We start from the raw sequence: 25575 nt of genomic DNA, 5'->3' as shown, positions 1-25575 counted from the left end.
ATATTCTGCAAATAACAGCACTCATACCACGTCTTCACCCTTCACCCTTGTGTATTACTCCTCCCACATACAGTGACAAGCAGAGGACAGAGTTTGACCAATTTTCCTGCTGTTAGGCAACATAAATGTACTTTTGAGGCTTTTTAGTCAAGAATGCAAATATTTTAATTGCAGCTATGCAGTTTATTTATAAGAACAGTGCCTATTTTAAAATATTTTTAAATTCGGAGCATTGGATTTAGTACATAGACCACTATTAGCCTGTCTGAGCAGACCAAAGAAAGTGATGGTTGACAATCCGCCACAAGATGGCGACAGAGACCGTATAATAAGTCCTTATAAGCAAAACAGCATTTTCTTAGCGCAAGTTTTAAATTACAGCTGAACAAATCATTATAAATCAGGTAAGTGACATTCTAAGTCCATCTCTCTCTTGTATTTTGTAGTGCTGTATTTTTGACACATAAACTGGTATTGTTTGCTTTGCCTTTTTTAGGGTTAAGTATTGTGATCTGATTGCAATAGAGAAATACTGGGAAATCATTGTAGATGATGGCATTTCATGCAGTTCAGCCTTATAATCTTAAAATGTGAGCAAAAATGACCTGTTTTGTCATCACTTTAGACATTAAGCTAGAGAATCATTTAAATACTAGCTCTAAAGTGACATTTGTATAGTAGCAACGGTTTCTGCTGTTCTGACATTAACTGCAGATGTGATGAAAGAAAGTAGTTCCACGTACATAAGGGTTTTTGAGACTCTCTGTTTTTGATTGTCTTTTTAATATACATGATTATACCGTTGAACTGTGGAATAAACACAATATCGCACTGGTAGCAGTGCAATATGGCTGTAGATCAGCACTGGTGGGGGGCACTAAGGCACTTACGCATGCCTCCCATCAGTGTGGACATACAGCCATATCGCACTGGTACTCATGTGATGTTGCTCATATAGCTGCAAGCAGCAATAGGGCCAAGCAATCCATAGGCAGAATTTACAAAACAGTCCATATAAATACTCTATTCGGTATAGGCTTTCAATGGGGAGAAATCTAGTTGAAAGTCATAGACCAGAGATTATTCTAAAGATTTCTTTTCTACTGCTATTCACATAATTATGTGGTTTGTTTGTTGAAAATCCCTGACATTAACAGTAAGAGCAGCTGGTGGTCCATTGATTTTATGAGGCCTTGTGTTTCCATCTGCAAAATTTGGAGAGTTGGATCCCAATATCAACATCTGGATTGCTATCTGCCTCATGATCCCGACTGGGACAGTGCATTTTTTCGCACTCCAGTCTCTTCCAATCATTTGTTTTTGATGACTCGATGATGGAGAATTTGAGTGGGAGGTGGAATATAAGTGGGTGTGAAGATCAGTACAGTTCTTGTGAACCGTGACTCATTCTTCTAACTGTACTCCATAGTTTGAACAGTTTGACACGTCCCTCAATGTTCACTAAATTGCTCTTAGCGGTAAGGTAAAGTTTTATTGTTGTTTTGATTTTCTGAACTGGCATTTGACTCAAAAGGCGGGTGTAGCTTATAATAAGTGGAATTTATATCCCTGGGATGGTTTGCAGGTCTTAACTGGTCTCCAGCATAGATATATTTGTTTAGTTTGCAAGTTTTGTGAGGATTTTAGGTGGTCAGCATCACCAATTTTGTCCGTTGTTTGGTTTATGCAAGGCCTACACCGGAAGACCACAAAGTAAATTGGAAGCCAATTTGCTCATTCTATAGACCAGGGGGTGGCCAACCCTGTTCCTGGAGAGCCACCTTCCTGCAGATTTCAGTTGCAACCCATGTCAAACACACCTGCCTGTAATTATCACGAGGTGTTCAGGTCTTAATTAATTGGTTCAGGTGTGTTTGATATGGGTAGCAACTGAAATCTCCAGGAAGGTGGCACTCCAGGAACAGGGTTGGCCACCCCTGCCATAGACCATTTTAAACCAGCTAAGACAGCAATTCCTTCCCTGCCATAGACCATTTTAAACCAGCTAAGACAGCAATTTACTCAATCAATCTGTTTACTTGTACCAGAACTGTAAGACATGTTTTCTGATGAATCCAAAAGATGATATATTAATTAATCTTGAAAACAAGTAACAATTGATTTCCATAGTATTTGTTTCAGTACTATAGAAGTAAATGGTTACAGGTTTTCAGCTTTCTTCAAATATTTTATTTTCTATTTAACATAATAAACAAACTCATAAAGGTTTGGAACAACTTGAGAGTGAGCAAATTCAAATTTTTTAGCATTCCTTTAAGTCAAAAAAGGCTTCTATTTGTGTTTTTTATTTAGTTTTTATTGGTGAAATCTGTATTGCCTGTATGCTAGTGTACTATGTAAGACCAGCAAAAAAAAACAAAAAAAAAACAGGTCATCACATCTTCAAATGGTAAACTGGATTATGTTAGATGATGGATGGTCAGTCAATTAATGACCAGCTTGGGACATCTTGAACCAGCTTTGCCAGGCATGGTAACCACCAGGTTGACATTTTTTTCCATAAAATAAAAAAATAAAAAATAAATAGAGTGGTTTCAGGCCAGGCTATTTGTTTTTCCATAGAGTGCACCATAAAGGGTTGAACAAACTAAAAAGCAGATTTTCAGCTGTCAAAACTGCTAAGAGTAAACACATTTTTATCTTCACACGTGTGAGCTCTCACCTTGATCTCGTCCCCATAGAAGTGTGTGAGGGAGGCGTCACCGACAACCAGCGTCTCAATAAACCTGGGAGATGAGACAAAGCGCCTGCGCCTGGATGGCATCTGGATCCTTGAGTTTTGAAGATCATCTCTCATATCTGACAGCTGTTTAGAAACCTGCGAGGACTTTGCAAAACGTCTCCTTTTAATGACATGCAGCTGTTCGGTTAACTTTCCATTAGTCCCCAAACCGAAAGATTTCGGTTCGATTAGATATTCTTTACCATCTGAAATAAACGATCCTAAAATCCCACGACATAAGCTGACAGAAACGACTGAGTCTTCTCTGGAGTCAACAAAGCCGGTGTAAAAGCAGCCTTTTAAAAACTCTGTCCCAGTCTCCTCGGTTTGATTCAAGGATTGATAAAGATCTGTCAGGTTGCTGGTTGACTTTTCTTGTGGTTTGACTTTGACGCGGTAAACTTTCAGCGCTGGCGATATGAAGGTGCTGTCCGGTGTCAAATTGAGTGTGAAATTCCTGCCGAAAGCCGAGAGCCTGAAGCTGGGCTGCGTTTCACTCCTCTTTGCCACTCGTCCACCGCTTCTTCCAGTCAGTCGAACAGGTACAATCTCTTCAGTCTCAAACGAGTGAGTAGATGTTTCAGCGAAGAGGCAAACAAATATAACTAAATACGACCACATTTTATTAAAACACCGCTATTCCTAAATTAAAAAAAAATAATAATAATTGTAACTTATTGGTCAACTAATCTAATGTGACTGACAAACTTTCATAAGCCTTACTCAAGCACTTTCTCTAATATTAATATTATTAACATTTATGACTACTATCCAGCACATGCCACTAGCTTAAAACTATTTTGAAAGTGAATAAATTCAATGCATCCTTACTATGAGTGCAAATTGAATTATAGGTAAATCGGAGCCAAGTTCCTGAGCTCTTTAGTCCACAGGACTGTCTCTGGATTGAGGCGCTGGTATTTATACTTTCTGAGAAATGAGAGGTTTATTTTTGATATCCAGCGCTGCTGTAGTCTCTCCTCCCACCAGCGCTCATGAAAAACCTCTGGATCGGGTTTGCCCAATGAAAACTGAGATGCACACTCCTTTCTAAATAGCAACAGTTTGTCAACTGAGTTGTTAATATTAATGTGTTTCAAGACTAAACGTGCTGAGGTAGCCAATATGTTCCCGCAATAAGTCCAGTAAAAACTTTTATAAATATTAAAAGGGAACTTTTATAAATAGATACTTGTAGCCTAATAGTTAGTAATTATTATAATATGAATTTCTAAATTTTGTGTAATTATAATATAGTATTTCTAGATTGAAAGTGCTGTAATGACTAAACAGCATGCGTTTAGATTAGAATTGACCCAAAACCTTCATTTAGAAACATTTTTAAAAAAAGAAAAAGCCTCCAAAAACTTATTTAAATAGCCTATTTAAAAAAAGAACTTTTATAAATAGATACTAATAGTAATAATTAGTAATTATAAAAAGAATTTATGCTTATGAACGCTGCACAAACTGTTGCATTTTTTTTTTTTTCATTTTTGGCTAACTTGGCCTTATTATTTAAACAACAAAAAAGTGATGATTCATGAATTAACGCTACTGTTTAGATATCTGGAGAGTGCTTTGCACAAGAAGGGCTATAAAACGCAGTAATTCGTAAACACACACACACACACACACACACACACACACACACACACACAAACGATTCAGAGATGATTCCTTGGATTTACTTTTTTGAGTTAAATGGTTGTAAACAATTTATTCAAACAAACAAATTAAGTTGAACATTACTAAATTTAATTAGTTTGGTTAAAATTCTACACATATTGTTTGCGACAATTTTGCAAACATCTTTTTTTCAGTGTATAAGATCATCATTATTGAAACATTAATATTATTTTACAATACTCTAAAAATAAATTAATGTTATTTATTGTAGTTGACAACTCAGATTATGTAGAGATGAGACTTAATATACAATTTCCACCAGGTGGCGGTAAGACATTGTATATGGATGTGCACACACGCACTCTGGCTTCATTCATATTTTCGTTCTATTTTAGGCGGTTTGTTGATATTCTCTGACACGGACACCAGAGGGCGAAGATTATCGAGATAGAAAGATGCAACACTGCTGATGCCCAGAACGAGCTGTAAATTAATGTAGCCCTTTTAGTCTATATCAGGGGTGGGCAAACTCGGTCCAGGAGGGTCCGTGTTCTGCACAGTTTAGCTCCAACTCTAATCAAGCACACCTGCTTGTAGATTTCTAGGGATGTTGAAGACACTGATCAGCTTGTTCAGGTGTGTTTGATTAGTGTTGGAACTAAACTGTGCAGGACACCGGCCCTCCTGGACCGAGTTTGCCCATCCCTGGTCTATATGATTAATATTTTTCAAAACATTTTGTGTATCATCTTTCAAGTTATATGCATTTTTGTTAGGACTATGTTACAATGAATATATTATGTTTATGAAGGTTACAATAAAAAAGTCTATATTAGGTTTCATTATGTTTATGACAACAGTTGAATGAATAAATGTCATTTTTGTTATTAAGTTATACACTTTTAATGAATGTCTGAATGAATAAATTAATCTATATAGTGCTTTTTTAACGGTGTATTGCTATTTTATTAGGTTGGGGGAGGGCCTCTTGGGGTCTCTCAACCCACTAGTCTTTATGCATATTAATTAGCAGGGAAAATCTATGTTAAAATACAACAACAAAAAATATATCCTTTGGTTTACACCACAAATGAGATCTCAGTTCTCAAAACCCATAGCAAGATTATACAGAATGGCTCACAAACATCAAGAAAGGTCTGCTCATAGAAATGCATTCCTTGAGCAGAACAATGATGGAGATTTTCCAATATCTAGTCAGGCTTGTCCATAGAACCACTTTATCAAACATGACTTGTTCCACCGTGGGCAAGGGCAAAGAAGCTGCGATGTTCTATATGCAGATCATCTGGCAGTTCATGCAGAACTGGCCCAGAACTGGCTTTCATGGCCCTGTCATGAGCACGTGTGTTGAAGTCAGCTGATAAGTGGGGGGTTGGGAAAAATTTGAAGGACTTAAGCATCCACAAGCAGTGCACAAACCCGCAGAGCCAAGAGTTACAAGCACAGAATTATGAATCTCAAATAAGTTCTCAAAGAAGATTTATTAATCTCTTGATACTTTCTTATGTGAAACAGCAGTAAAACACTTGTGACTTATACCAAATGCAGGCAAATTTATTTGAACTTGTAGCAATTATATTTTGTTAAGCTTTAATTTACCTATCAATTCTCTATGGCAGGGCTTAAATATTAGTTGAAATTCTGAAACGTTGAGTTAGATTGGGCAACAAAGGCTCATTGTTAGTTCTTTGTCAGGTCCTTAAATAGAAAGGCATGTCCACCTATACTGTAAGTATACTATAAAATTAGTTTTTGTTGTGTATAATTTCAAGTTATCTGCAGGGTATATCAATTTTACCATCTTAAATAAATATTCCTTAGCAATTTTGAGGAATCACCTGTTGCTAAATAAGCAAATAATGAAATAAATCAACAAAGTAATAAAACCCCTCTAACCAATATAGATGACAAAGCCTAAAATATTAACACTGCAGCATTTAAAACAATAAATAAATAAATAAATAAATAAATAAATAAATAAATAAATAAACAAATAAATGAATAAATAAATAAATAAAAATCAGCACGTGGGCCAGGCATTTGCATATCAATTGGGTTTTGGTGGCTTTTGACACACAATTTCAAAGTGTAAGTTGATAGACTTGACCATTATTGTCTCCTTTTAAACTACAGAAAATGTAGTTTTGAGAAAAGAGCTATGTTAGTCTATGAATTGTATGTGTTCAGTCAATGAGCAAGAATGAGTTTCTTTTTTTCTGCTGAACAAAATAGTTTTGTTTTTTTTAAATGTTCGAAATGGGTAACCATTGTCCTCTGTATTAGGAAAAACTAACACTGTAAAAGTCAATGGTTACTGGCTTCTAACATTTTCAACATAGCATTATTTGTGCTCAACAGAAAAAAATAATAATAATGGGTTTGTGACAAGTGAAAGTATAGAGTAAATGATAACAGATGTCAGTTTTGGGTGCAATAAGTCATTTTTGCAGATTAGTATAAACAGGAATTGCTTTTACAGTCTGCTGTTCCCAAGACAGAGCTTGCATTTTAATGTAAGGTAATGTATTTTTTATTAAATGCCATGTCAGTAACCAAAGCTATTTTCATAACAAGAACATTTCAATTATCAATACACTATTAAAAACAACAAAATTAAATAAGATTTTTAGTGTTAGTACATTATTTAAAAAATGTCCTTAAGAAAGTTTATTTCATTTAAAAAGCCTTCTGAAATCATTAAAAGCAGGACAGTCCAGTAAAATGTGTTTTACAGTAAGGGGAGTTGTGCAGTACAAACATTAAGTGGGGTCTCCAATCACCTGATGAAAATGTCTTAAAACTTTAGTTTTCTAGTTGTATTTCATACAGTTTATTATTTTCCAATACATCCCACTCCTCTAGCAACTTGTTTAAGATGTAAACATTGATAAAAGGTTTCATCACTGAAGAAGGAATTGGGCATTTGTTCACTACTTGTTCCAGATTGCTAATATTTTAAAAACATAATAAAAAAAGTTTAGAAATGTTTATTGCAAAAATTATTTTCTGCATCACATCCTTGTCTCATTTGTGAATATAATGCAAAGTAATTGAAATTAATGGTGGGTTTATCCATGGATATTGTTAGCTATACAGTTCTATTCATCTATCATTTGTATCTTTGTTCACTGACCCTTTTCTTCAATGAAGAAAGCTCTTATTTATTCTCTTAGTTCTTTAGTAGTATAAAGTATTGTTAAGGTAAAATCACCAAAACTTCATGATTGTTTTGATTGGATTTATTACCTTTCCTCATATAAATAATATAAAGTGTTGTGTCTGCATTACAACCAAAAGTATTCGATAACCAACACATGTATTGTATTTTATTTAATTAATAAGACACTGTACACTCTCAGAAATAAAGATACATGAGCTGTTACTGGGGCAATGCCTTTTCAAAAGGTAGATATTTGAACCTGAAGGGTCTATAATGGAACTTCAAAGGAACTTTATAGGTACATGTGGGCATTAATATGCACCTTTGAGGTAACACTGTGAACTCTTTGGGTACAAATATGTATCTTTTGAAAAGGGACTGCCCCAGTGACAGCTCCTGTACCTTTATTTCTAGGAGTGCAGAAAGTTTTTTTTATTAATTATTTAAAATATATATATTAATTAAAAATAACAACAAATACACCCGTTAGCACAGGCTTTTCCCATCAAAGCCCCTTGCCAAGTATTCCACACCTCTACAAATGACAGTGATTTGTAAGGAGTGGGAGGGAACTTCTGAAGCGCGCCTGGCTTGATGCTCATAATAAGAGAGTCAGATGCCTCTGCGGTGTTCAACATGAACCATGAGCTCTCATCAGAACCTCCCAAAAGCTCTTATCACAATCTGCAATGATTACATGTGATTTAAACGAAGTAAAAAAAAGAGTGTGCTGGTTTCACAGAGGATGGCGATTAGCTTAATTCTCATGACGGATGTACAGAACCGTGATCAAGAGCATCACGGTGTGAATTAAGCTTTAAGGGGATATTTCACCTCCAACAATGATGTCGGTTTTCCCCGTTTTGTTTTGTCTTTTGCATGTGCTGATTTTAACGAAAAGATACCTCTGTGTGGAAACTGATTTTTGTGAACCTGTTCGACTTGACCGTGAAAATGTCCCAAGTTTTGACAAACCGAGCAAAGAACTTGTTGTTTACCGAATAAACGCGTTTAATCAGGAATTCTATCTTAATCTTTTACCTGACTCCAGTTTCCTTGCTCCTGACGGCACATTTCAAGACACCTCATCTCCAAGCGCGCTTTCGGGAGATGAATTGAGAAGATGCTTCTACTCTGGTGATATCAACGCAGACATGAATTCATATGCAGCTCTCAGTCTGTGTGGAGGTGTCCGAGGAGCGTTTTCTTATAACGGGATGGAGTACATCATTGAGCGCAGGACAGCACCAGAACTGATCTCAGATGATGCTGGAAAAACGCACGTCATCCGCAGGAAAAATCTTAACGCTCCAAACTCATCCAAGTGCGGAGTGACATCAAACCAGGAGGTTATGGAGTCTTTAGATAAGTACAAACATTTGAAAGGACACACGAAGAACTTGACTGAAACTTTGCTGAGAAGTATGAGCAGGTCGAAAAGATTCGCCTCAATCCCGAGATACGTGGAGGTGCTGGTTGTTGCTGATGAGTCAATGGCAAAATTTCATGGTGACGACCTGAAGCATTACCTTCTGACTCTTTTGTCCGTCACTGCAAAGCTGTACAAACACCCCAGTATCTTGAATGCCATCAGTATAGTGGTTGTAAAGCTTATAGTGATTAATGAGGCAGAAAAGGGACCCAAAGTATCCAGTAACGCAGCACTAACCCTGCGCAATTTCTGCACCTGGCAGAAGAAGCTCAACAAAGTCAACGACAAACACCCTGAGTACTGGGACACGGCTATTCTGTTTACAAAGCAGGTAAGAAAGGATGTTCACATATCTAGGTCAATGACTTTTTCGTCTGGATGTGTCAGTTAAGACAGAAATAAATGGATTTCTGATTTGATGTTTTGATAATAGTCTTGGAATAAACAAAACAATCTCTTGTTGTTGCTGCAAGAATGCATTTTGCCAAAAAAAAAAAAAAAAGTTCTCCTGAAAGAAGTTAATGTTCATATAATTTGGTATAATCTTCTGTTTAATTTAATACATTTATTAAGGGGGTATATAGTTACCCGAAACTGAAAATCACCATTCACTTGTTCCAAACATGTTTGACATTCTTTCTTCTGGTGAACATAAAATAAGATATTTTGAAGAATGTTGGAAAGCTGTAACGATTGCCATTTTTAAGTAAACTATCACTTTAAGCAGTTTTTGTAAAAAATAATATTTAAATAATCCTCAAAGGAAAGCCTATGTGGTGTAGTTTTACAGGAAGTGCATTTCTGTAAAATATAACCTCGATTCAGAAATGTTTATTTACTCACCATTAAGTCATCCAAGATGTAGGTAAAGACGTAGAAGTCAAACTAAAAACATGAGGGCAGCAATTAAACAAAAAATGCATTGCTAAATACTTAATATATTTTTTTTCCTTATTATGATTTTTTTTTGTAATCTCTAACATCATGATTCACCTCTTACATAACTTTTCCTCAGTTGTTTCTATGGATGACTTTATTTTGCATTACATAGTTCAAGAGTTTTGGAACAGCAAAAACAATTCAATACTAGCATCATGACATGCCATCTGGATAGAAAAAAAGTAAAACATTTCAGCAAATAAGGCTCGGGAGTGACCCATGCAAGAAAATGTAATTTTCTACCATTTGATTCCAATATAAACCTAAAAGCACCATTACATCATCAGAAAGCTGAAAGCACACATCATGACTTGTTACAAAAACACACTGACTCAAGCAGTGGACTGATCCAAGTCAGCTGTCATTACAACACTAACCGCTTTGCCAAGTTACCTGCTTTGCACCTGTTATTTAACAAAACAATTTACTCCATGTGTTCATTTTACACAGGAATAAAGCAACAAATATATACTGTATTTTTAAGGTATTAAAGGAACACTCCACCTATTAGGCTAAACAGGCTAAATTTAAAAGTCCTCTAGATATAAACAGTTGAATCTTACCATTGTCAAAGCCAACCAATATGATCTCTACAGTATGTCTAGCAGGAGCACTCTTAGCTTAGCTTAGCATAAATCATTGAATCAGATTAGACCATTAGCATATAAAAAATGGTTTGATAATTTTCTTATTTAAATCTTGACTCTTCTGTAGTTACATTGTGTAATAAATCCAACAGAAAATATAAGAAGCCATTTAATAGGTCAACAATATGGCTTTGAACACTCCCATTCCAGTGTAATAATCCAGGAATTTTGCTGCTGTACCATGGCTGTAGCAGGCACAACGATATTACACAGCACTGTTACCTAATTTCAGTCACTGCGTTACATCATTGCATAATGGTACAGCAGCAAAGTTCCTTGATTATTATGCCAAAATATAGGAAAAGTATTGAGCTTTTTTTTAGTAATATTTAAACGACATGCCAACTCAATGATTTATGCTAAGCTATGCTAAAAGTGCTCCCACCAGAAGAGGGCTCTTAATGCAGACTTGGTGCAGTGCAATCTGAGCTGCATCCAATGTTCTTTAATGCGCTCACCTAACCCTACATTACTAGCTCCATTGAGTGCAATGTGTCTGACATTGCATTACTGAGATATGCAGTCTTAGCTTGCATCATCAAGGCTGTATCCAGATACTATTGCCCACCAGACAGAATCCCCCCCCCCCACCCCGCCCCAAAAAAAGAGAGGAGTATCCCTTTAAAATACACACAGAGCTGATGTGCATGAAAAACATCTACTATTTATGTTAAGAAAATATTGGAATGTATATAGACTTTCTAAACGTTCTCTCTTAAGGCTCCAGGTGGCTGCATTATGATGTTCTCACACGGGTCCATCTGTCCTCTTTACTATGTTGTAACTACAGATGTTTACAAGCATTCTTGGCCACCCTCATTGGTCCACAACGCCCTGTGCTTCCCATTATGTCAATAGACATTAACCATTTATTCAGATCGGACAAATCGGAAATAGACGATTCACACACATATGCTGTGGATCAGATCTAATCACTGGGAAAGCTCAATCAGGAAGCATGGGGATTTGAAGCAATTACAGAGTTTAAAAGCAAGATTACTACTGTCGTCTTCGAACTGCTAATAAAACATTTGATGCTTGTTTACCATTAGTGAATTCACACTACAATCATCCTCTTCACAGGACCTGTGTGGGGCCACTACGTGTGACACTCTTGGTATGGCTGACGTGGGCACCATGTGTGATCCTAAGAGAAGCTGCTCGGTTATTGAAGATGATGGCCTCCCTTCAGCCTTCACCACCGCACATGAACTAGGTGAGAGCTTTGTTTGGCTTTAAAGTCAGCATTTTGAGGAAAAACATTGAATTTAAGGTCACGTCTGGGTTTCTTTTATAGTACCCATCCCAAAATTAAGTCGATACCTTTAGGGCGATGAGATTTTGATGACTTCTGAAATTCTATCTCTGATTCCTTGATCTTTAAACATTAATGTTGTGCCAGCTGTTCCTGAAAAAGAGTCCTGTCATGCTTAATTATTAATTTAGTAGAACAATGACAATTGCGTTCAAGCGTTTTTCACATCTCTTGATCCCTGTGAAAACAAAGGTTTAATAAAAGACAGATGGGAAAACATTAGCAGATGCTGAGAGAACCACACTGACCAGGGCTGGTCTATCAGTGCCATCCTTATATGGTGCGCACAGACCTGTTAAACTCTTTGTGCATATTTGAATGTGTTAGTCATCATACTTCTTAGAAACAAACAGATAATATGCTGCATACAAAAACAAAAATGCAGCACAGCAGAACATTTTAAACTCTCCTGACATCACATTTACATGACATCACATTTTTATTCTTACTTTCAGATGATCTCAATGATTTTTTTTTCTTTTTAAATCACTTTCTGCTTACGGTAAATAAACAATTGTGTTTTTAACTGTAAATAAATGTATAAATTGTACTGTAAAATCTGTGTGTAAGAGTAAGTTTCCCTACTGCACAGTTAGGTCCATAAATATTTGGACATCGACACAATTCTAACATTTTTGGCTTTATACACAAACACAGTTGATTTGAAATTAAACAACAAGATGTGCTTCAACTCCAGACGGTCAGCTTTAATTTGAGAGTATTTACTGTACATCCAAATCAAGTGAACGCTTTAGGAATTACAACAGTTTGCATATGTGCCTCCCACTTGTTAAGGAACCAAAAGTAATTGGACAGAATAATGATCAAAAATAAAACTTTCACTTCTTAATACTTGGTTGCAAATGCAGTCAATTACAACTTGAAGTCTTTAACGCATAGACATCACTAGAAGCTTAGCTTCATTCCTGGTGGTGCGCTGCCAGGCCTCTACAGAAACTCTCTTCAGTTCCTGCTTGTTCTTGGGGCATTTTTCTTTCAGTTTTTTTCTTCAGCAAGTAAAATGCAAGCTCAATCGGATTCAGATCAGGTGATTGATTTGGCCATTGCATAACATTCCACGTCTTTCCCTTTAAAAACTCTTTGGTCGCTTTTGCAGTTTCTTTGAGTCATTCTCCATCTGCACGGTGAAGCACTGTCCAATGAGTTCTGAAGCATTTGGCTTAATATAAGCAGAAATATTGCCTGAAACACTTCAGAATTCCTCCTGCTGCTTTTGTCAGCAGTCACATCATCAATAAATACAAGAGAACCAGTTCCATTGACAGCCATACAAATCTTTGCCATGTCATTACTACCATCATGCCTCAATAGGATCATGAGCAGTTCCTTTCCTTCTCCATACTCTTCTCTTCTCTAGTACAGGTTGATCTTGATCTCATCTGTCCAAAAGATGTCGTTCCAGCATTATGAAGGCTTTTTTAGAACTCTAATCTAGCCTTCATGTTTTTGAGGCTCACCAATGGTTTACATCTTATGGTGAACCCTCTGTATTCACTCTGGTGTAGACTTCTCTTGATTGTTGACTCCGACACACATACACCTACCTCCTTAGGAGTGTTCTTGATCTGGCCAACTGTTGTGAAAGGTGTTTTCTTCACAAGGGAAAGAACTTTTTGGTCATCCACCACAGTTGTTTTCCATGGTCTTCCAAGTCTTTTGGTGTTTCTGAGCTCACTGGTGGGTTTTTTTCTTTTTATTAATGTTCCAAAGAAATGTTTTGGCCACGCCTAATGTTTTTGCTATCTCTCTGATGGGTTTGTTTTGCTTTTTCAGACTAATGATAGCTTGTTTCACTGATAGAGACAGCTTTTTGGATCTCATCTTGGGAGTTGACAGTACCAGATTACAAATCCAAATAGCACACTTGAAATAAACTCAGGAACTTTTGTCTGATCATTGTAATTGGGATAATGAGGGAAAAACACACACCTGGCCATAAAACAGTTTAGAAACCAATTGTCCAATTACTTTTGGACCCTTAACAAGTGAGAAGCACATATGCACACTGTTGTGATTCTTACACCATTTACCTGATTTGGATGTAAAAACCCTCAAATTAAAGCTGACAGACTGCAGTAAAAGCACATCTTGTTCGTTTAATTTCATATCCATTGTGTTGGAGTATGAAGCCAAAAGAATTGTTAGAATTGTGTCCCAATATTTATGGACCTAACTGTATATGGTACATAACCATCAATTCCCTTTCTCATATTTCCTTGTATGACACTTATGAATAATGTGAATTTGATCTTACCTCTGATGTTAATAAATGTTTAGCCCATTACTTTAGTGTCGTGTGTGTAACCATGATGGTGTTTAGTAGTCCGCACCACAACATTTAATCGTTTGTTCAAGGCATAAGTCTTATCATGCAAAATGGCTAAAAAAGTTGTCTTAATATCGTTTCATAATGCATTATTCTATACATTTTCATTAGACTTTTTGTTCTAAACTGGTATACATTGATACATTTCTGTCAAGTGATTCTTGACTTTTTCTAAAGAAGGTGCATCTAAAAGTAAATTCCTTTGCTCACATTTTCTACTTTCTGTATCACAATGACATGATCTGCCAACAAATTACGGTACAAACAGCAAACAAAAAAAGACATAGTTTACATCAGAACCGCCCTCCAGAGTATACTGTTGTATTGACAACATGACCAAGTAATTTTACTGTCTTATCCATAAACAATGACACAGGGACTTTTAATTCTGATAGCACTGACACATTCATTGACACAGAAATGTAGTTTTAAGAGATGAACTAAGGATTTTAAGCAAGAGACTGGCTTTTGCAGGTAATCTATGTTTTTTTTTGTTTGTTTTTTTGCTATTTGTATGCGTTGTTTTTAGAAATTTACTTACTGTTTTGCAAAATTTCAATTCTGATCTGACAAATGTGCCAAAGTGACTGTGCCAAAATTACCTTATAACCCATATGAGTTCATGAATAAATGTGTTCTTAAACAAAATGATAGTTTTTAGGGAAAAATACAAATAATTTATGTTATTTAACATATTTACACAACTGATATGACATGAAAATGTTAGCATAAATGCTTTCAGATTTGTAGCATGTTTGACAATCTGAATGACAATGACCAAATTGTATGTAAAATCCCATAACTAATTGGATGGATGGATGGATGGATGGATGGATGGATGGATGAACTGATGGCAGGATGGATGGATGGATGGATGGATGGATGGATGGATGGATGGATGGATGGGTTGGTTGGTTGGTTGGTTGGTTGATTCGGTTTATGGATGGATGGGTGGGTGGATGGATGGATGGATGGATCGGTGGGTGGATGGATGGATGGATGGATGGATGGATGGATGGATGGATGGATGGATGGATGGATGGATGGATGGTTGGTTGGATGGATGGATGGATGGATGGATGGATGGGTTGGTTGGTTGGTTGGTTGGTTGGTTGATTCGGTTAATGGATGGATGGGTGGATGGATGGATGGATGGATGGATGGATGGATGGATGGATTGATCAGTGGGTGGATGGATGGATGGATGGTTGGTTGGATGGATGGATGGATGGATGGATGGATGGATGGATGGATGGATGGATGGATGGATGGATGGATGGATGGAAGGATGGGTTGGTTGGTTGGTTGGTTGGTTGGTTGGTTCGGTTAATGGATGGATGGGTGGATGGATGGATGGATGGATGGATGGATGGATGGATGGATGGATGGATGGATGGATGGATGGATGGATGGATGGATGGATGGATGGATGGATCGGTGGGTGGGTGGATGGTTGGTTGGTTGGTTGGTTGGTTGGTTGGTTGGATGGATGGATGGATGGATGGATGGATGGATGGATGGATGGATGGATGGATGGATGGATGGATGGATAGATAGATAGATAGATGATAGATAGATAGATAGATAGATAGATAGATAGATAGATAGATAGATAGATAGATAGATAGATAGATAGATAGATAGATAGATAGATAGATAGATAGATAGATAGATAGATAGATAAAGAAAAAGAGAGAACAGAAAGACTGAAATAGTTTGACCGTATCTGTGGCTCTCTTCCAGGTCATGTCTTCAGCATGCCACATGACAATGTGAAGGCCTGTGAGGATGTGTTTGGAAAGCTGAAGGACAATCATATGATGTCTCCAACACTGATCCAGATTGACCACCACACGCCCTGGTCTGTGTGCAGCGCTGCTATCATCACTGACTTCCTGGACTCTGGCCACGGTGAGTTTGACTGCAGTCCTGCAATACACTCTGACACGTTTATCACTGGAATATCAAACAAATACACCAAGGATATTTTCAGCTACATGAATCAAACATGTACGTATTGCTGTCTAGGCGACTGTCTTCTGGATCAGCCCCAGAAGCTCATGGCTCTTCCAGAAGACCCACCAGGCATCAGCTACTCTCTTGGCCGTCAGTGTGAGCTGGCATTTGGCTCCGGATCCAAGCCCTGTCCCTACATGCAGGCCTGCTCCAAACTGTGGTGTACTGGGAAGGCTAAGGGTCAACTGGTTTGCCAGACGCGCCACTTTCCCTGGGCTGATGGCACTGCCTGTGGAACCAACAAGTTGTGCTACAGGGGGACTTGCACTGAAAAGCAAAATACCTTCAAAAACAAGGTGAGCATGATATGACTGCATACCTGGCCCGGATCTTTTGTAAGAAAAAAAATCATCAGGATCATGAAATATCTTCATCTGAAATCACTCTGGCAATTCAAATAATGTCATTTAAATAAGAAGATGCGATTGTAAAAATCAACTTTGTCCTTATTTAGTACTGCAATTTTAAAACAAGCATAAATTATAAACGTCATGACCACAAGTCAAAATAATTTTACATACCCTTAATACTTAATTCTTAAGGTGTTTGAAGTTGCCTACAAGACCAAAAGCTTTAAGGATTCACCGATGCTCCAAAATTGTAAACATTTGAACACAGTGATTGTTGGTAACAGCTTTGGTTTTTGTTTAAAGATATTGTTTTGTATGCAGTACTGCCCTTCATGAACTACATGAAATATTGACATAATTCCCAGAAACCTTCCTACATTACCATACTGTGCAAAAGCTCATATCTCCGGATATTTCATGGATCCTAATGAATATGAAATGCAGTTTAATGTGTCTCCAAAAGAGGATTTGTAAACTTAAAGAGTCCCTCAGCTGTCACAATATAGAAAGATGGTCCTCAAACTCATACAGCTTCTTAGAAACTGGAATACTGATTCATTTGTATAAATGGAGAATTAAAAAATATATATATATCATGGACTATGACAACATAGGCTCATTCTGAAAACGTAGTACTATATACATTTCTGGAGATCACAAATTATGTAGCCTGAATCTAAGTTCATATTTAAAACAAACGCTATACGGGGCAGTATGACACCATTCCTTTTCTCGCTTACCAGCTGACCGCTTACCTCTATATAGATGGTTTTTTCGATGTTTCCAGTTTGTCCGTTAGCTCGACACGTTTGTCTGCAGATTTGAGATGCAGGGTAGAGCTGACTGTGACAACGAGGTTCGAGTCCGTTGAAGAACGGTTCCAGAAAGCAGGTAAGCCAAAAAAAAAGCCCAAAAATAAAATAAACAAGTAAATAACAGGGTGAGAATGTGGCAAAAACCAGGCTGCCTTGAGGGCTTTTCTTTTTCTGGATTGCTTTTGAAAACACTGCGGTTGGGTTTAGGAAAGAGGGTAATTGGGTCAATCTGTGGTTTTAAAACACGTTTTTAAAAGTACTATTGGGTGGGTTTAGGGAAGGGGAGGGTGGGGGATTGAACAGTTGGCCAGTCAGTCAAACAGGCCTGGATTTACATGAGAACAGCAGGCGCGAATGGCACTCGCAAGAGAAACTGGAGATCTGAAAAACATGCGGCCTCTGGCAGATTCAGCGTAGCTTCTGACACATATTTGGCTCCAGAAATGTATATAGGGGAATATAATCCGAATGAGCCTCGGTTGACAAATGCTCTCGATTCGTACTTCTAGACAAATGGTAGTCATGTCTAGATGTGTAATAAGTAAAAAAATTTTAGGTCAGTTTCATTTTTTTATATGTTTTTAAAAGACGACAAATGCATAGTTAAAAATGTGTTCTAAACAGCATAGTTGTTTTGTTTTTTATCATTTTCATCAAGGTGTCAAGGTGTCATTATTCTGAAGCGTGTTGACTTTCTCCACAGGTAGATGGTCGTTGGGGTCGATGGGGTCTGTATGGCCCATGTTCCCGTTCATGTGGAGGAGGAGTGCAGCTTGCCAAACGTGACTGTAACAATCCTGTGCCTGAAAATGGGGGCAAGTATTGCCAAGGCCTGAGAGTGAAGCATCGCTCCTGCAACTTAGAGCCTTGTAAAGACTCAGGTAAACAACAAATCTGTCATTCTATTAAAAAAAGGTCACACTTTATTTTGATGGTCCGTTTGTTGAATTTAAGTTACATTTTATCTATATGCCAACTAATTCTCATCAGATTATAAGTAGACTTTTAGGTTGGGGTAAGGGTTAGGTTAGTGTGAGATGACATGTACTTGCAAAGTTTCTTATAGTCTGTTAAATGTCTGTTGAAGAGCAGTGTCAACAGCAGACAGTCTACTAATACTCAAATGGGCCATCAAAATAAATTGTTCCAAAAAATAGTATTTTAAACATTATAATTCATGTCTGATGATGATCGACTGATTGTAACAGGAAAAACGTTTCGGGAGGAGCAGTGTGAGACGTTTAATGGCTTTACACTGAACACTAACAGACTGAGTCCATCTGTGGTTTGGGTCCCAAAGTACTCGGGAGTCTCTGTTAAAGACAGATGTAAGCTCATCTGCAGAGCCAACGGCACCGGATACTTCTACGTCCTTGCGCCAAAGGTAAATAAACTGATTTATCTTCTTGAATATGGAAAAGTTGTTTGACATATGCAGGAGAAGTTCCTTAGCTCTTATGTCATGAAAGAAATAACATGGTATTTCCAAAGCAAATACTTTTAAAAAGTTATGGCGAGAACTTAAATCACAGTTAAAGCCCAGGCTCACTGGAAATATGGGCTACGACTTACATTTTTACGAATTGTAAAATACATTGCTCCAGGTACATTTCAATCCATTCCATTAGAGGGTGCAGTGTAAATGTTTGCGAGTTTGAAATACGTTACTTTTACATGTTTCAGATAGACGCACTTGTACATGTCCATGTGGTTTTCATACAGATCACCTAGCGAACCTCTGACCTAAAACCTTTTATCTAGAAACTGCAGACAAATTTATGTTTAAGTGCATTTTTGTGATTTTAAAAATGTTTTGCCTAAAGCACGCATTTTCTTTAAAGCAGCAGTCCCACTGTACTTCTTGTCCCATAGGCTTCTATTTATACACATGCAAACGTGGCAGACCGGGAACGCAAGTATGTGCAATGCATTTCGCATGTTGTTGCACTAGAAAACTCAAGCTTGGTGAACTCTGACCTGCAAAATCTCACCATGTGATTGTGTGAGACCAATAGAAAACCAAAACATGCCCTCTTCTACAGAAATTTAAAATATAGAGCAATCGTTCGCTTTTTTTTTATGCATAATCAACTTGTTTAATCCGACACCTTTACGCAGTGCTGCATGACAGAATTTCGCATGCTCAAACTCTAGTGTGACCACGGCTTAAGTCTATGTTGGAAAGACTTGTAGAATCATCAATAAGCTATACAGCTGTATCAGATTTAGTCAATTACACAACTATTGATAACTATGTTACCTTACTGTATGTTGACATTTGTTTTGAAACTGTTTCAGGTTGTCTTGGTTTCTTCTCGTCTTGCTTTGATTAACCTCAGATTTGATTATGGGCTCATTTATTTCTACAGCTACCAGTGATTCAACAGTAACCAGAGAGATTACTTAAAAAAATTAAACAAACAAGGCTGTTTTACTAATGTGTTTGAAATGTTGGTTGATTTAAATGTTTATAAGACATATTGTACATATATTATTTTGTTCTTTGACTAGCAAAGAGAAAGTAATGATCATGTTGACTTGCTGTTTAATCTGTCATGCCATAACACATTGAAACAGCATTAATTGTTGACAAAGTGGAGAGAATTGTAAATATTATCATCAAAAGTAACAAAACAAAGATTTTTGAGATTATTAGACAGGAGGTGAGTCTGGTGTAATGTCTGCTGAAGATTTATTTAGACATCGAGCTTTGACAAAATAGATAGATAAGGAGTCAATAAAATGAATATATGCAAAACTGGACAAAGCAGACATTTACTATTAGAAACAATCTATAGCCTATTTTTGTTACAGCTATAAATTCTGTTTTTTTGTAAACTTTTCATTGTTCATATTGGCTGTATTAAATCTATATTAATCATTTAATCTAACAAAATAATTAATCAACAGAGATTATAACAATTGTGTTATTTTTGTAAAGTTTTCATTGTGCTTGGCTGAATTGGCCTACTGATTCAAACATGTAGATCGATTATTTTGTTCTGAAAGTGCGATTAAAATTGTTACAATGTTGCTCTTTATTCTTGGTGTGGTTCGCTTTCACACAGCAAAAGTTCAAAACAGACCAAAATAGCTAAAATAAATAATGTGCGAGTAAACTCTCGTCACATTGGTCAGAGTTTTACGGTTTATTTTGCAGAGTCCCGCTCAGCTGTCATGCGTCCTTAGTGAAGTTTATTTATAAACTAATTTCAAGATGATTACATGCTTATGATTGCTTGCAGCCGGCCCCGCATTATTCAATTTATGATTCACCAATCAGACGATCCTAAGCCACTATAAATACCCTAAGTTCCACACCTACTTCTCACTTTCTTATTTTACATGACATGCACATTTACGGGTAGACATCCAACCCTAGACATAATTCTCTCTTCATATAGCCATATGCCTATTACATATCCACAATGCACTGGGATATACAGTATCCTGGTTTGTTAGTTAGTTGGATCGTTTTGCTTTCTCACTACAATCGATCCGCTGCAAAGTTTGTTTCAATCAAGCCTAGACCATCTCATTCAGGTGATATCAGACCGATTGATTCGGCACAGTTCTGAGCGTAATTGCTACTTTCACATTTGCCGAACGAATAACTAGGGAAACGCGCCGGAACAAAAATCTAGCTGTGAAAGCACCCATATTAGTTTGGGACATTGACAAGAAAAAGCTATTTTCCCATAGTTATTCCCATAGTTTATTAATTTGTAGTGCATGGCTTTACCAACACTAAGGCCATACTTGGAATTTCTCTTGTAAAACTCAGCACATTTAATTTTGTGTACTTGAAAAGTGTCTGCTGGTGAAGTGCATTGAGTGTTATCTGTGTGACAGGTGGTGGATGGGACTCCTTGTTCTCCTGATACCTCAGCTGTCTGTGTTCAGGGAAAGTGCATCAAGGCTGGCTGTGATGGAAAACTGAACTCCAACATGAAGTTTGACAAGTGTGGTGTGTGTGGAGGTGAAAACAAAAACTGCAAGAAAGTCTCTGGAATGTTCACAAAACCCATGTAGGTGCTTCATCTCTGAGTATGTGTTGTTGTTTTTTTTTGTTTTTTTTTAAGAACATATAATTCATAATTACAAGTGGCTAACCATAAACAACCCTAAAGTTTAACCCAAATTGACTCAAATCACTTTATAAGCAAATCTGACTTGCATAAATTATTATGTTTTTAATTAATACAAAAAAAAAATGTAAAGTCTAACTCATGGGTTTACTTTGTTCACTAAACGAAAAGCACTTTCCTGCATGAATGTGCACTATAATGATGTGAGTAGATATCTTGGATATCTAAAGAGCACTTTTTTAAATTACCCTAGGTCCAAGGCAGTTTATACTGAACCTGACTCTGAATCTGAGGCACATGTTAAAATTTAGAAACCAAACAAAGTCAGGTCTCGGGTCGGACCTTGGTTTTTCAAGTCCAAGTGGAAGGATAAAGATCCCTAAGATATACAGTAGTCATTTAAAGGGGATCAAAAGGTACAACTTTGATTAAAGTTAAACTTTTAATCCACTTCAAATTTTAACTACAGCAAATAAGTACACATCCATAATCATTTTTAACCTAAATGCTTTATCTGACCAAATATCACACCTGTCTACATTATTAACTCCATAAGCTGGATCACTGAAGCCCAAAACACTAAATAAGTGTACAGTAAGTGGACATGGCAACACTTCAATGAGTCTATAGTCGCTGTACTGATTTTAGAGAAAACTGGTGAAAATGACAGGTTGATTTGATTGATTTGATTGATTGATTGATTGATTGATTGATTGATTGATTGATTGATTGATTGATTGATTGATTGATTGATTGATTGATTGATTGATTGATTGATTGATTGATTGATTGATTGATTGGCTGATTTATTGATTGATTGATGGATGGATGGATAGATGGTTGGATGGATGGATGGATGGTTGGATGGATGGATTTGCAGTTGGTGCCTCTAAAACATGCAAGTAAAGTGTAGCCAAAAACTTGAGTAATTCTGAATACTATCCAACCCTGTTATCTTCTTCTTTTAGACATGGATATAACTTTGTCATCGATCTACCTATTGGAGCTGCAAATGTGGATGTAAGGCAGCGTGGTTACCGTGGTTTGGTGAACGATGACAACTATCTAGCAGTAAAGAACCATCACGGCAAATATCTCCTGAACGGAAACTTTGTGGTTTCGGCAGTAGAAAAAGACATCATTGTGAAGGGGAGTCTGCTGCGCTACAGTGGAACCGGCACGTCAGTGGAGACACTGCAGACCTCAAGACCTCTTAAAGAGTCCCTGACGGTGGAGCTGCTGTCTGTGGGTAAAATGACACCTCCTCGTGTGCGATACTCCTACTACCAGACTGTGGGGAATAAGGAGAGCAAGATCTTCAAGAAAGAGGAGAGGATCCCTGCGCAGAACAGCGTGCTGGAAGACAGCAATAAAGTAGAACTGAAGAAGCCAGTCTATCAGACACCATCTTATAAGTGGGTCACGGCGGACTGGAGTAAGTGCTCGGTTAGCTGTGGGAATGGAGTCCAAAGTAGACTCATACAGTGTTTGGGGTCAGATGGGAAAATGGCCACAAATTGTGATGGATCCCAGAAGCCCAGTTCCATGAAGGTGTGTGGTGATCCATGCCCAACATGGAGCATCGGCGAATGGTCCTCATGCTCTAAAACCTGCGGGAAAGGCTTTAAGAGACGCCCACTGCGGTGCATGACTCAGACAGGACAGTTTTTACCTAGAGACCATTGCTCAGGCAAGAAAAAGCCACAGGAACTTGACTTTTGCACTGTTCGGTCCTGCTAGTGACTGTTCAGGTGTGTTTTAGGACCCATTTTCTTAGCCCAGACTCTGTGGAACTACACGACTACATTTCTGCAAATCCTGAAATAATTTGCTAAAGGTACATTTGCTACACTTTACAGATGACATGCCCACAACAGGCGCTATAAGCTGAATAAATGATACCCTATTTTGAAGTTTATTAAACAGCACAGTTCAGTGAAAATCAAAAATGTTATTTTATTTTCTCAAATCTAGTTAAATTTCTTAAGTTGCTATTATGCAAAATTCACTTTTATTAGGGGTTTAAACAGTTGCGTGACAACAGTCTGTGAATATAGCCAGCTTTTAATGGTAAACATTTATGAATTACATTTTTTATGATCAAACAGTCTGCAGAAACACTTTGATTCTCCCTTTCTATGTGTCATCTGAGAAGGAAAGCCCATTAGTGACAGTCTCTCGCTTATTAGCATGGGACGTTAGTCTTGTTTTTAAATTTGCCCTTATGCTTGCTAACATTTGTAGCTCTACTCTCTTTTGAAAAGAGGATCAAAGCCTAAAAGGGGCAGTTTTAAAGAGTTATACAACATTATTTATGGAGTTATTTGAGATTAAACTTAGCCAGCATAGGCTCATTCTAAAAATGTAGCCCTAAATACGTTTCTGGAGAAACGCAATAAAATATTATAAAATTGTCCTGGAGAATATACAATTTAGGAAAAAAAAATCACTGGGGCATGAGCAAGTTGAATGAAATTTACACAAATTCAGCAAATTAACCATCACAAAATTATAAAGTGAACACAAAACACTCTGAAACAAATGTTGATAGTGTTTAACAGCTTCTAGTGGTCACCTGGAACCTGTAGTCAAATGTAGGCACAAGTCGTTTTTTTCCAAAACTGTTGGTTAAGTCATGTACTTCCATTGAGCCTGGGTTGCATATCATGGAGCCAAATCAAAAATAGGGATCTTTTTACATGTGCATGCTGTGGTGCCTCGCTTTTATAATGGGAAAATCATCATGAAATAAAGACAGGTCTTTTACCATGAGCATAAACATTTAACCATTGTAAAATAGACATCACCTACCTCGAAAAGGACAGGGTGTTTTAACGCAACCAAACACAGAACAATGTAATTGTTACAGCATTAAACTTACAAAAGCAGACTTTCACTCTGTATGTGGTCTGTGGATAAAGTGAAGATGTCAGACTTAATGTTTGCATTTGTATTCGTTAAATATATGTGAATATTTGACCTAAATGTGAAGCATATTGTATGCAAAAACAGGGCGACTTGGTCCATGCACTATTCATCATTTGTATTTGGAAATTAAGATGAGGTAATCGATAGATTAAACTGTTCTAACCGTCAAAGGTTTGAGAGGAGAATTTATAAATAGACAAAAATAATTGTGCCAGAAGAAAGCATTTAATTAAAGTAATCAGTCATTTGCCCTTTTAGATGGGCTGAAGAAGACATATTCTGAACTCATATTTACATTACTATAAAAATAAACGTTAATGTTTAACAAAAAGTACTGTACACAAAGAGATAAAACAAGTAAAATAGTATATACAAGTCAGTTAGTGTACTTTAAACCAATATATTTTAGCTACTCAGCTCTTTATACGAGTAAACCATAAAATTATTTTGTAAAATAATCTGTGCTAAAAGACACTGATACAGCCGTGGCACTGCAAATATTCCACACAAGACTGCCCTAAAACTAAATCCAGGTCCCATAAAAAAACGTGAAGTATGACACTTTCTGATTATTTGTTATAGCCATTTTATAATATAATCCCATAACTTAAACATCTTATACAATCTCCCTCAATTAGCTAAAACCCATCAGAATTAGATATTTATATAACAAATATATTAAACAGAATAAGCAAGTGTCTTTTTTGGGCCTGTATTCACTGGACACATGTAGCTGCTATGGCCTGTAAAATCCCCATGTTTCTTGAAAGAAAAGTCTACAGAGTTTTATTGTAAGTGTATTTCATGTACTCTCTGCTGGATTTATGAAGGCACATTGTAACTTGTGCGATCAACCCCTTTAATCCAGATGGTGTAGCCGAGAACATTTCATTCATTTGAAAGGTGCTTCCTTGTTTTGTTTTCTTCTCATCTTTTGACAGCAAAAGGCACTTATGTTTTTTTCTTTATTGGAATCCATTGTATACTATGTATACATCCACCAACTGTGCACAAATAAATACAGAAGTGACATCAAATGTTTTGAAGGATCTTCTTACTCATATGTTTTCATATTCCAAGTTCATTTGGAGCCCCATAACTATTACAATTTTTAAGAAAAATAAAATTGAATTGGATCAACATCT

General features: G+C 36.9%; 2 protein-coding genes across 2 annotated transcripts in view; one reads left to right on the top strand and one right to left on the bottom strand.

The window, feature by feature from the left end:
* The window catches only part of LOC100001991, a 31925-nt gene extending 27855 nt beyond the window's left edge, over window positions 1–4070 (bottom strand). The window contains exon 1 of the mRNA XM_087283986.1: window positions 2684–4070. Within this exon, the coding sequence (XP_087140112.1) occupies window positions 2684–3364 (681 nt within the window). The 5' untranslated portion in view covers window positions 3365–4070. The remainder of the gene's footprint in view (window positions 1–2683) is intronic.
* Window positions 4071–8167: 4097 nt separating this feature from the next.
* Window positions 8168–25467, top strand: adamts15b (ADAM metallopeptidase with thrombospondin type 1 motif, 15b). The gene is made up of 8 exons (XM_087283985.1): window positions 8168–9316; window positions 11655–11787; window positions 15977–16144; window positions 16262–16545; window positions 18118–18295; window positions 18623–18798; window positions 21267–21442; window positions 22471–25467. Exons 1-8 carry the CDS (start codon window positions 8396–8398, stop codon window positions 23240–23242), a joined length of 2808 nt encoding a protein of 935 aa, XP_087140111.1. The 5' UTR covers window positions 8168–8395; the 3' UTR covers window positions 23243–25467.
* Window positions 25468–25575: the final 108 nt, after the last annotated feature.

Source organism: Danio rerio, chromosome 15 (genome assembly GCF_052040795.2).
Source record: "Danio rerio strain M-AB ecotype USA chromosome 15, GRCz13ab, whole genome shotgun sequence".
NCBI lineage: Eukaryota > Metazoa > Chordata > Actinopteri > Cypriniformes > Danionidae > Danio > Danio rerio.
The sequence above is the reverse complement of the archived record's forward strand: the minus strand, read 5'-3'. Positions and strand labels throughout refer to the sequence as shown.

What these genes read in the sequence shown, in the direction of transcription:
- adamts15b (XM_087283985.1), top strand. Translation starts at nt 8,396, where the DNA reads ATGATGTCGGTTTTCCCCGTTTTGTTTTGTCTTTTGCATGTGCTGATT. An exon ending in AAAATACCTTCAAAAACAAG is followed by an intron (nt 16,546 to 18,117) that starts GTGAGCATGATA and finishes CTTTCTCCACAG; the next exon opens with GTAGATGGTCGTTGGGGTCG. An exon ending in GGAATGTTCACAAAACCCAT is followed by an intron (nt 21,443 to 22,470) that starts GTAGGTGCTTCA and finishes TTCTTCTTTTAG; the next exon opens with ACATGGATATAACTTTGTCA.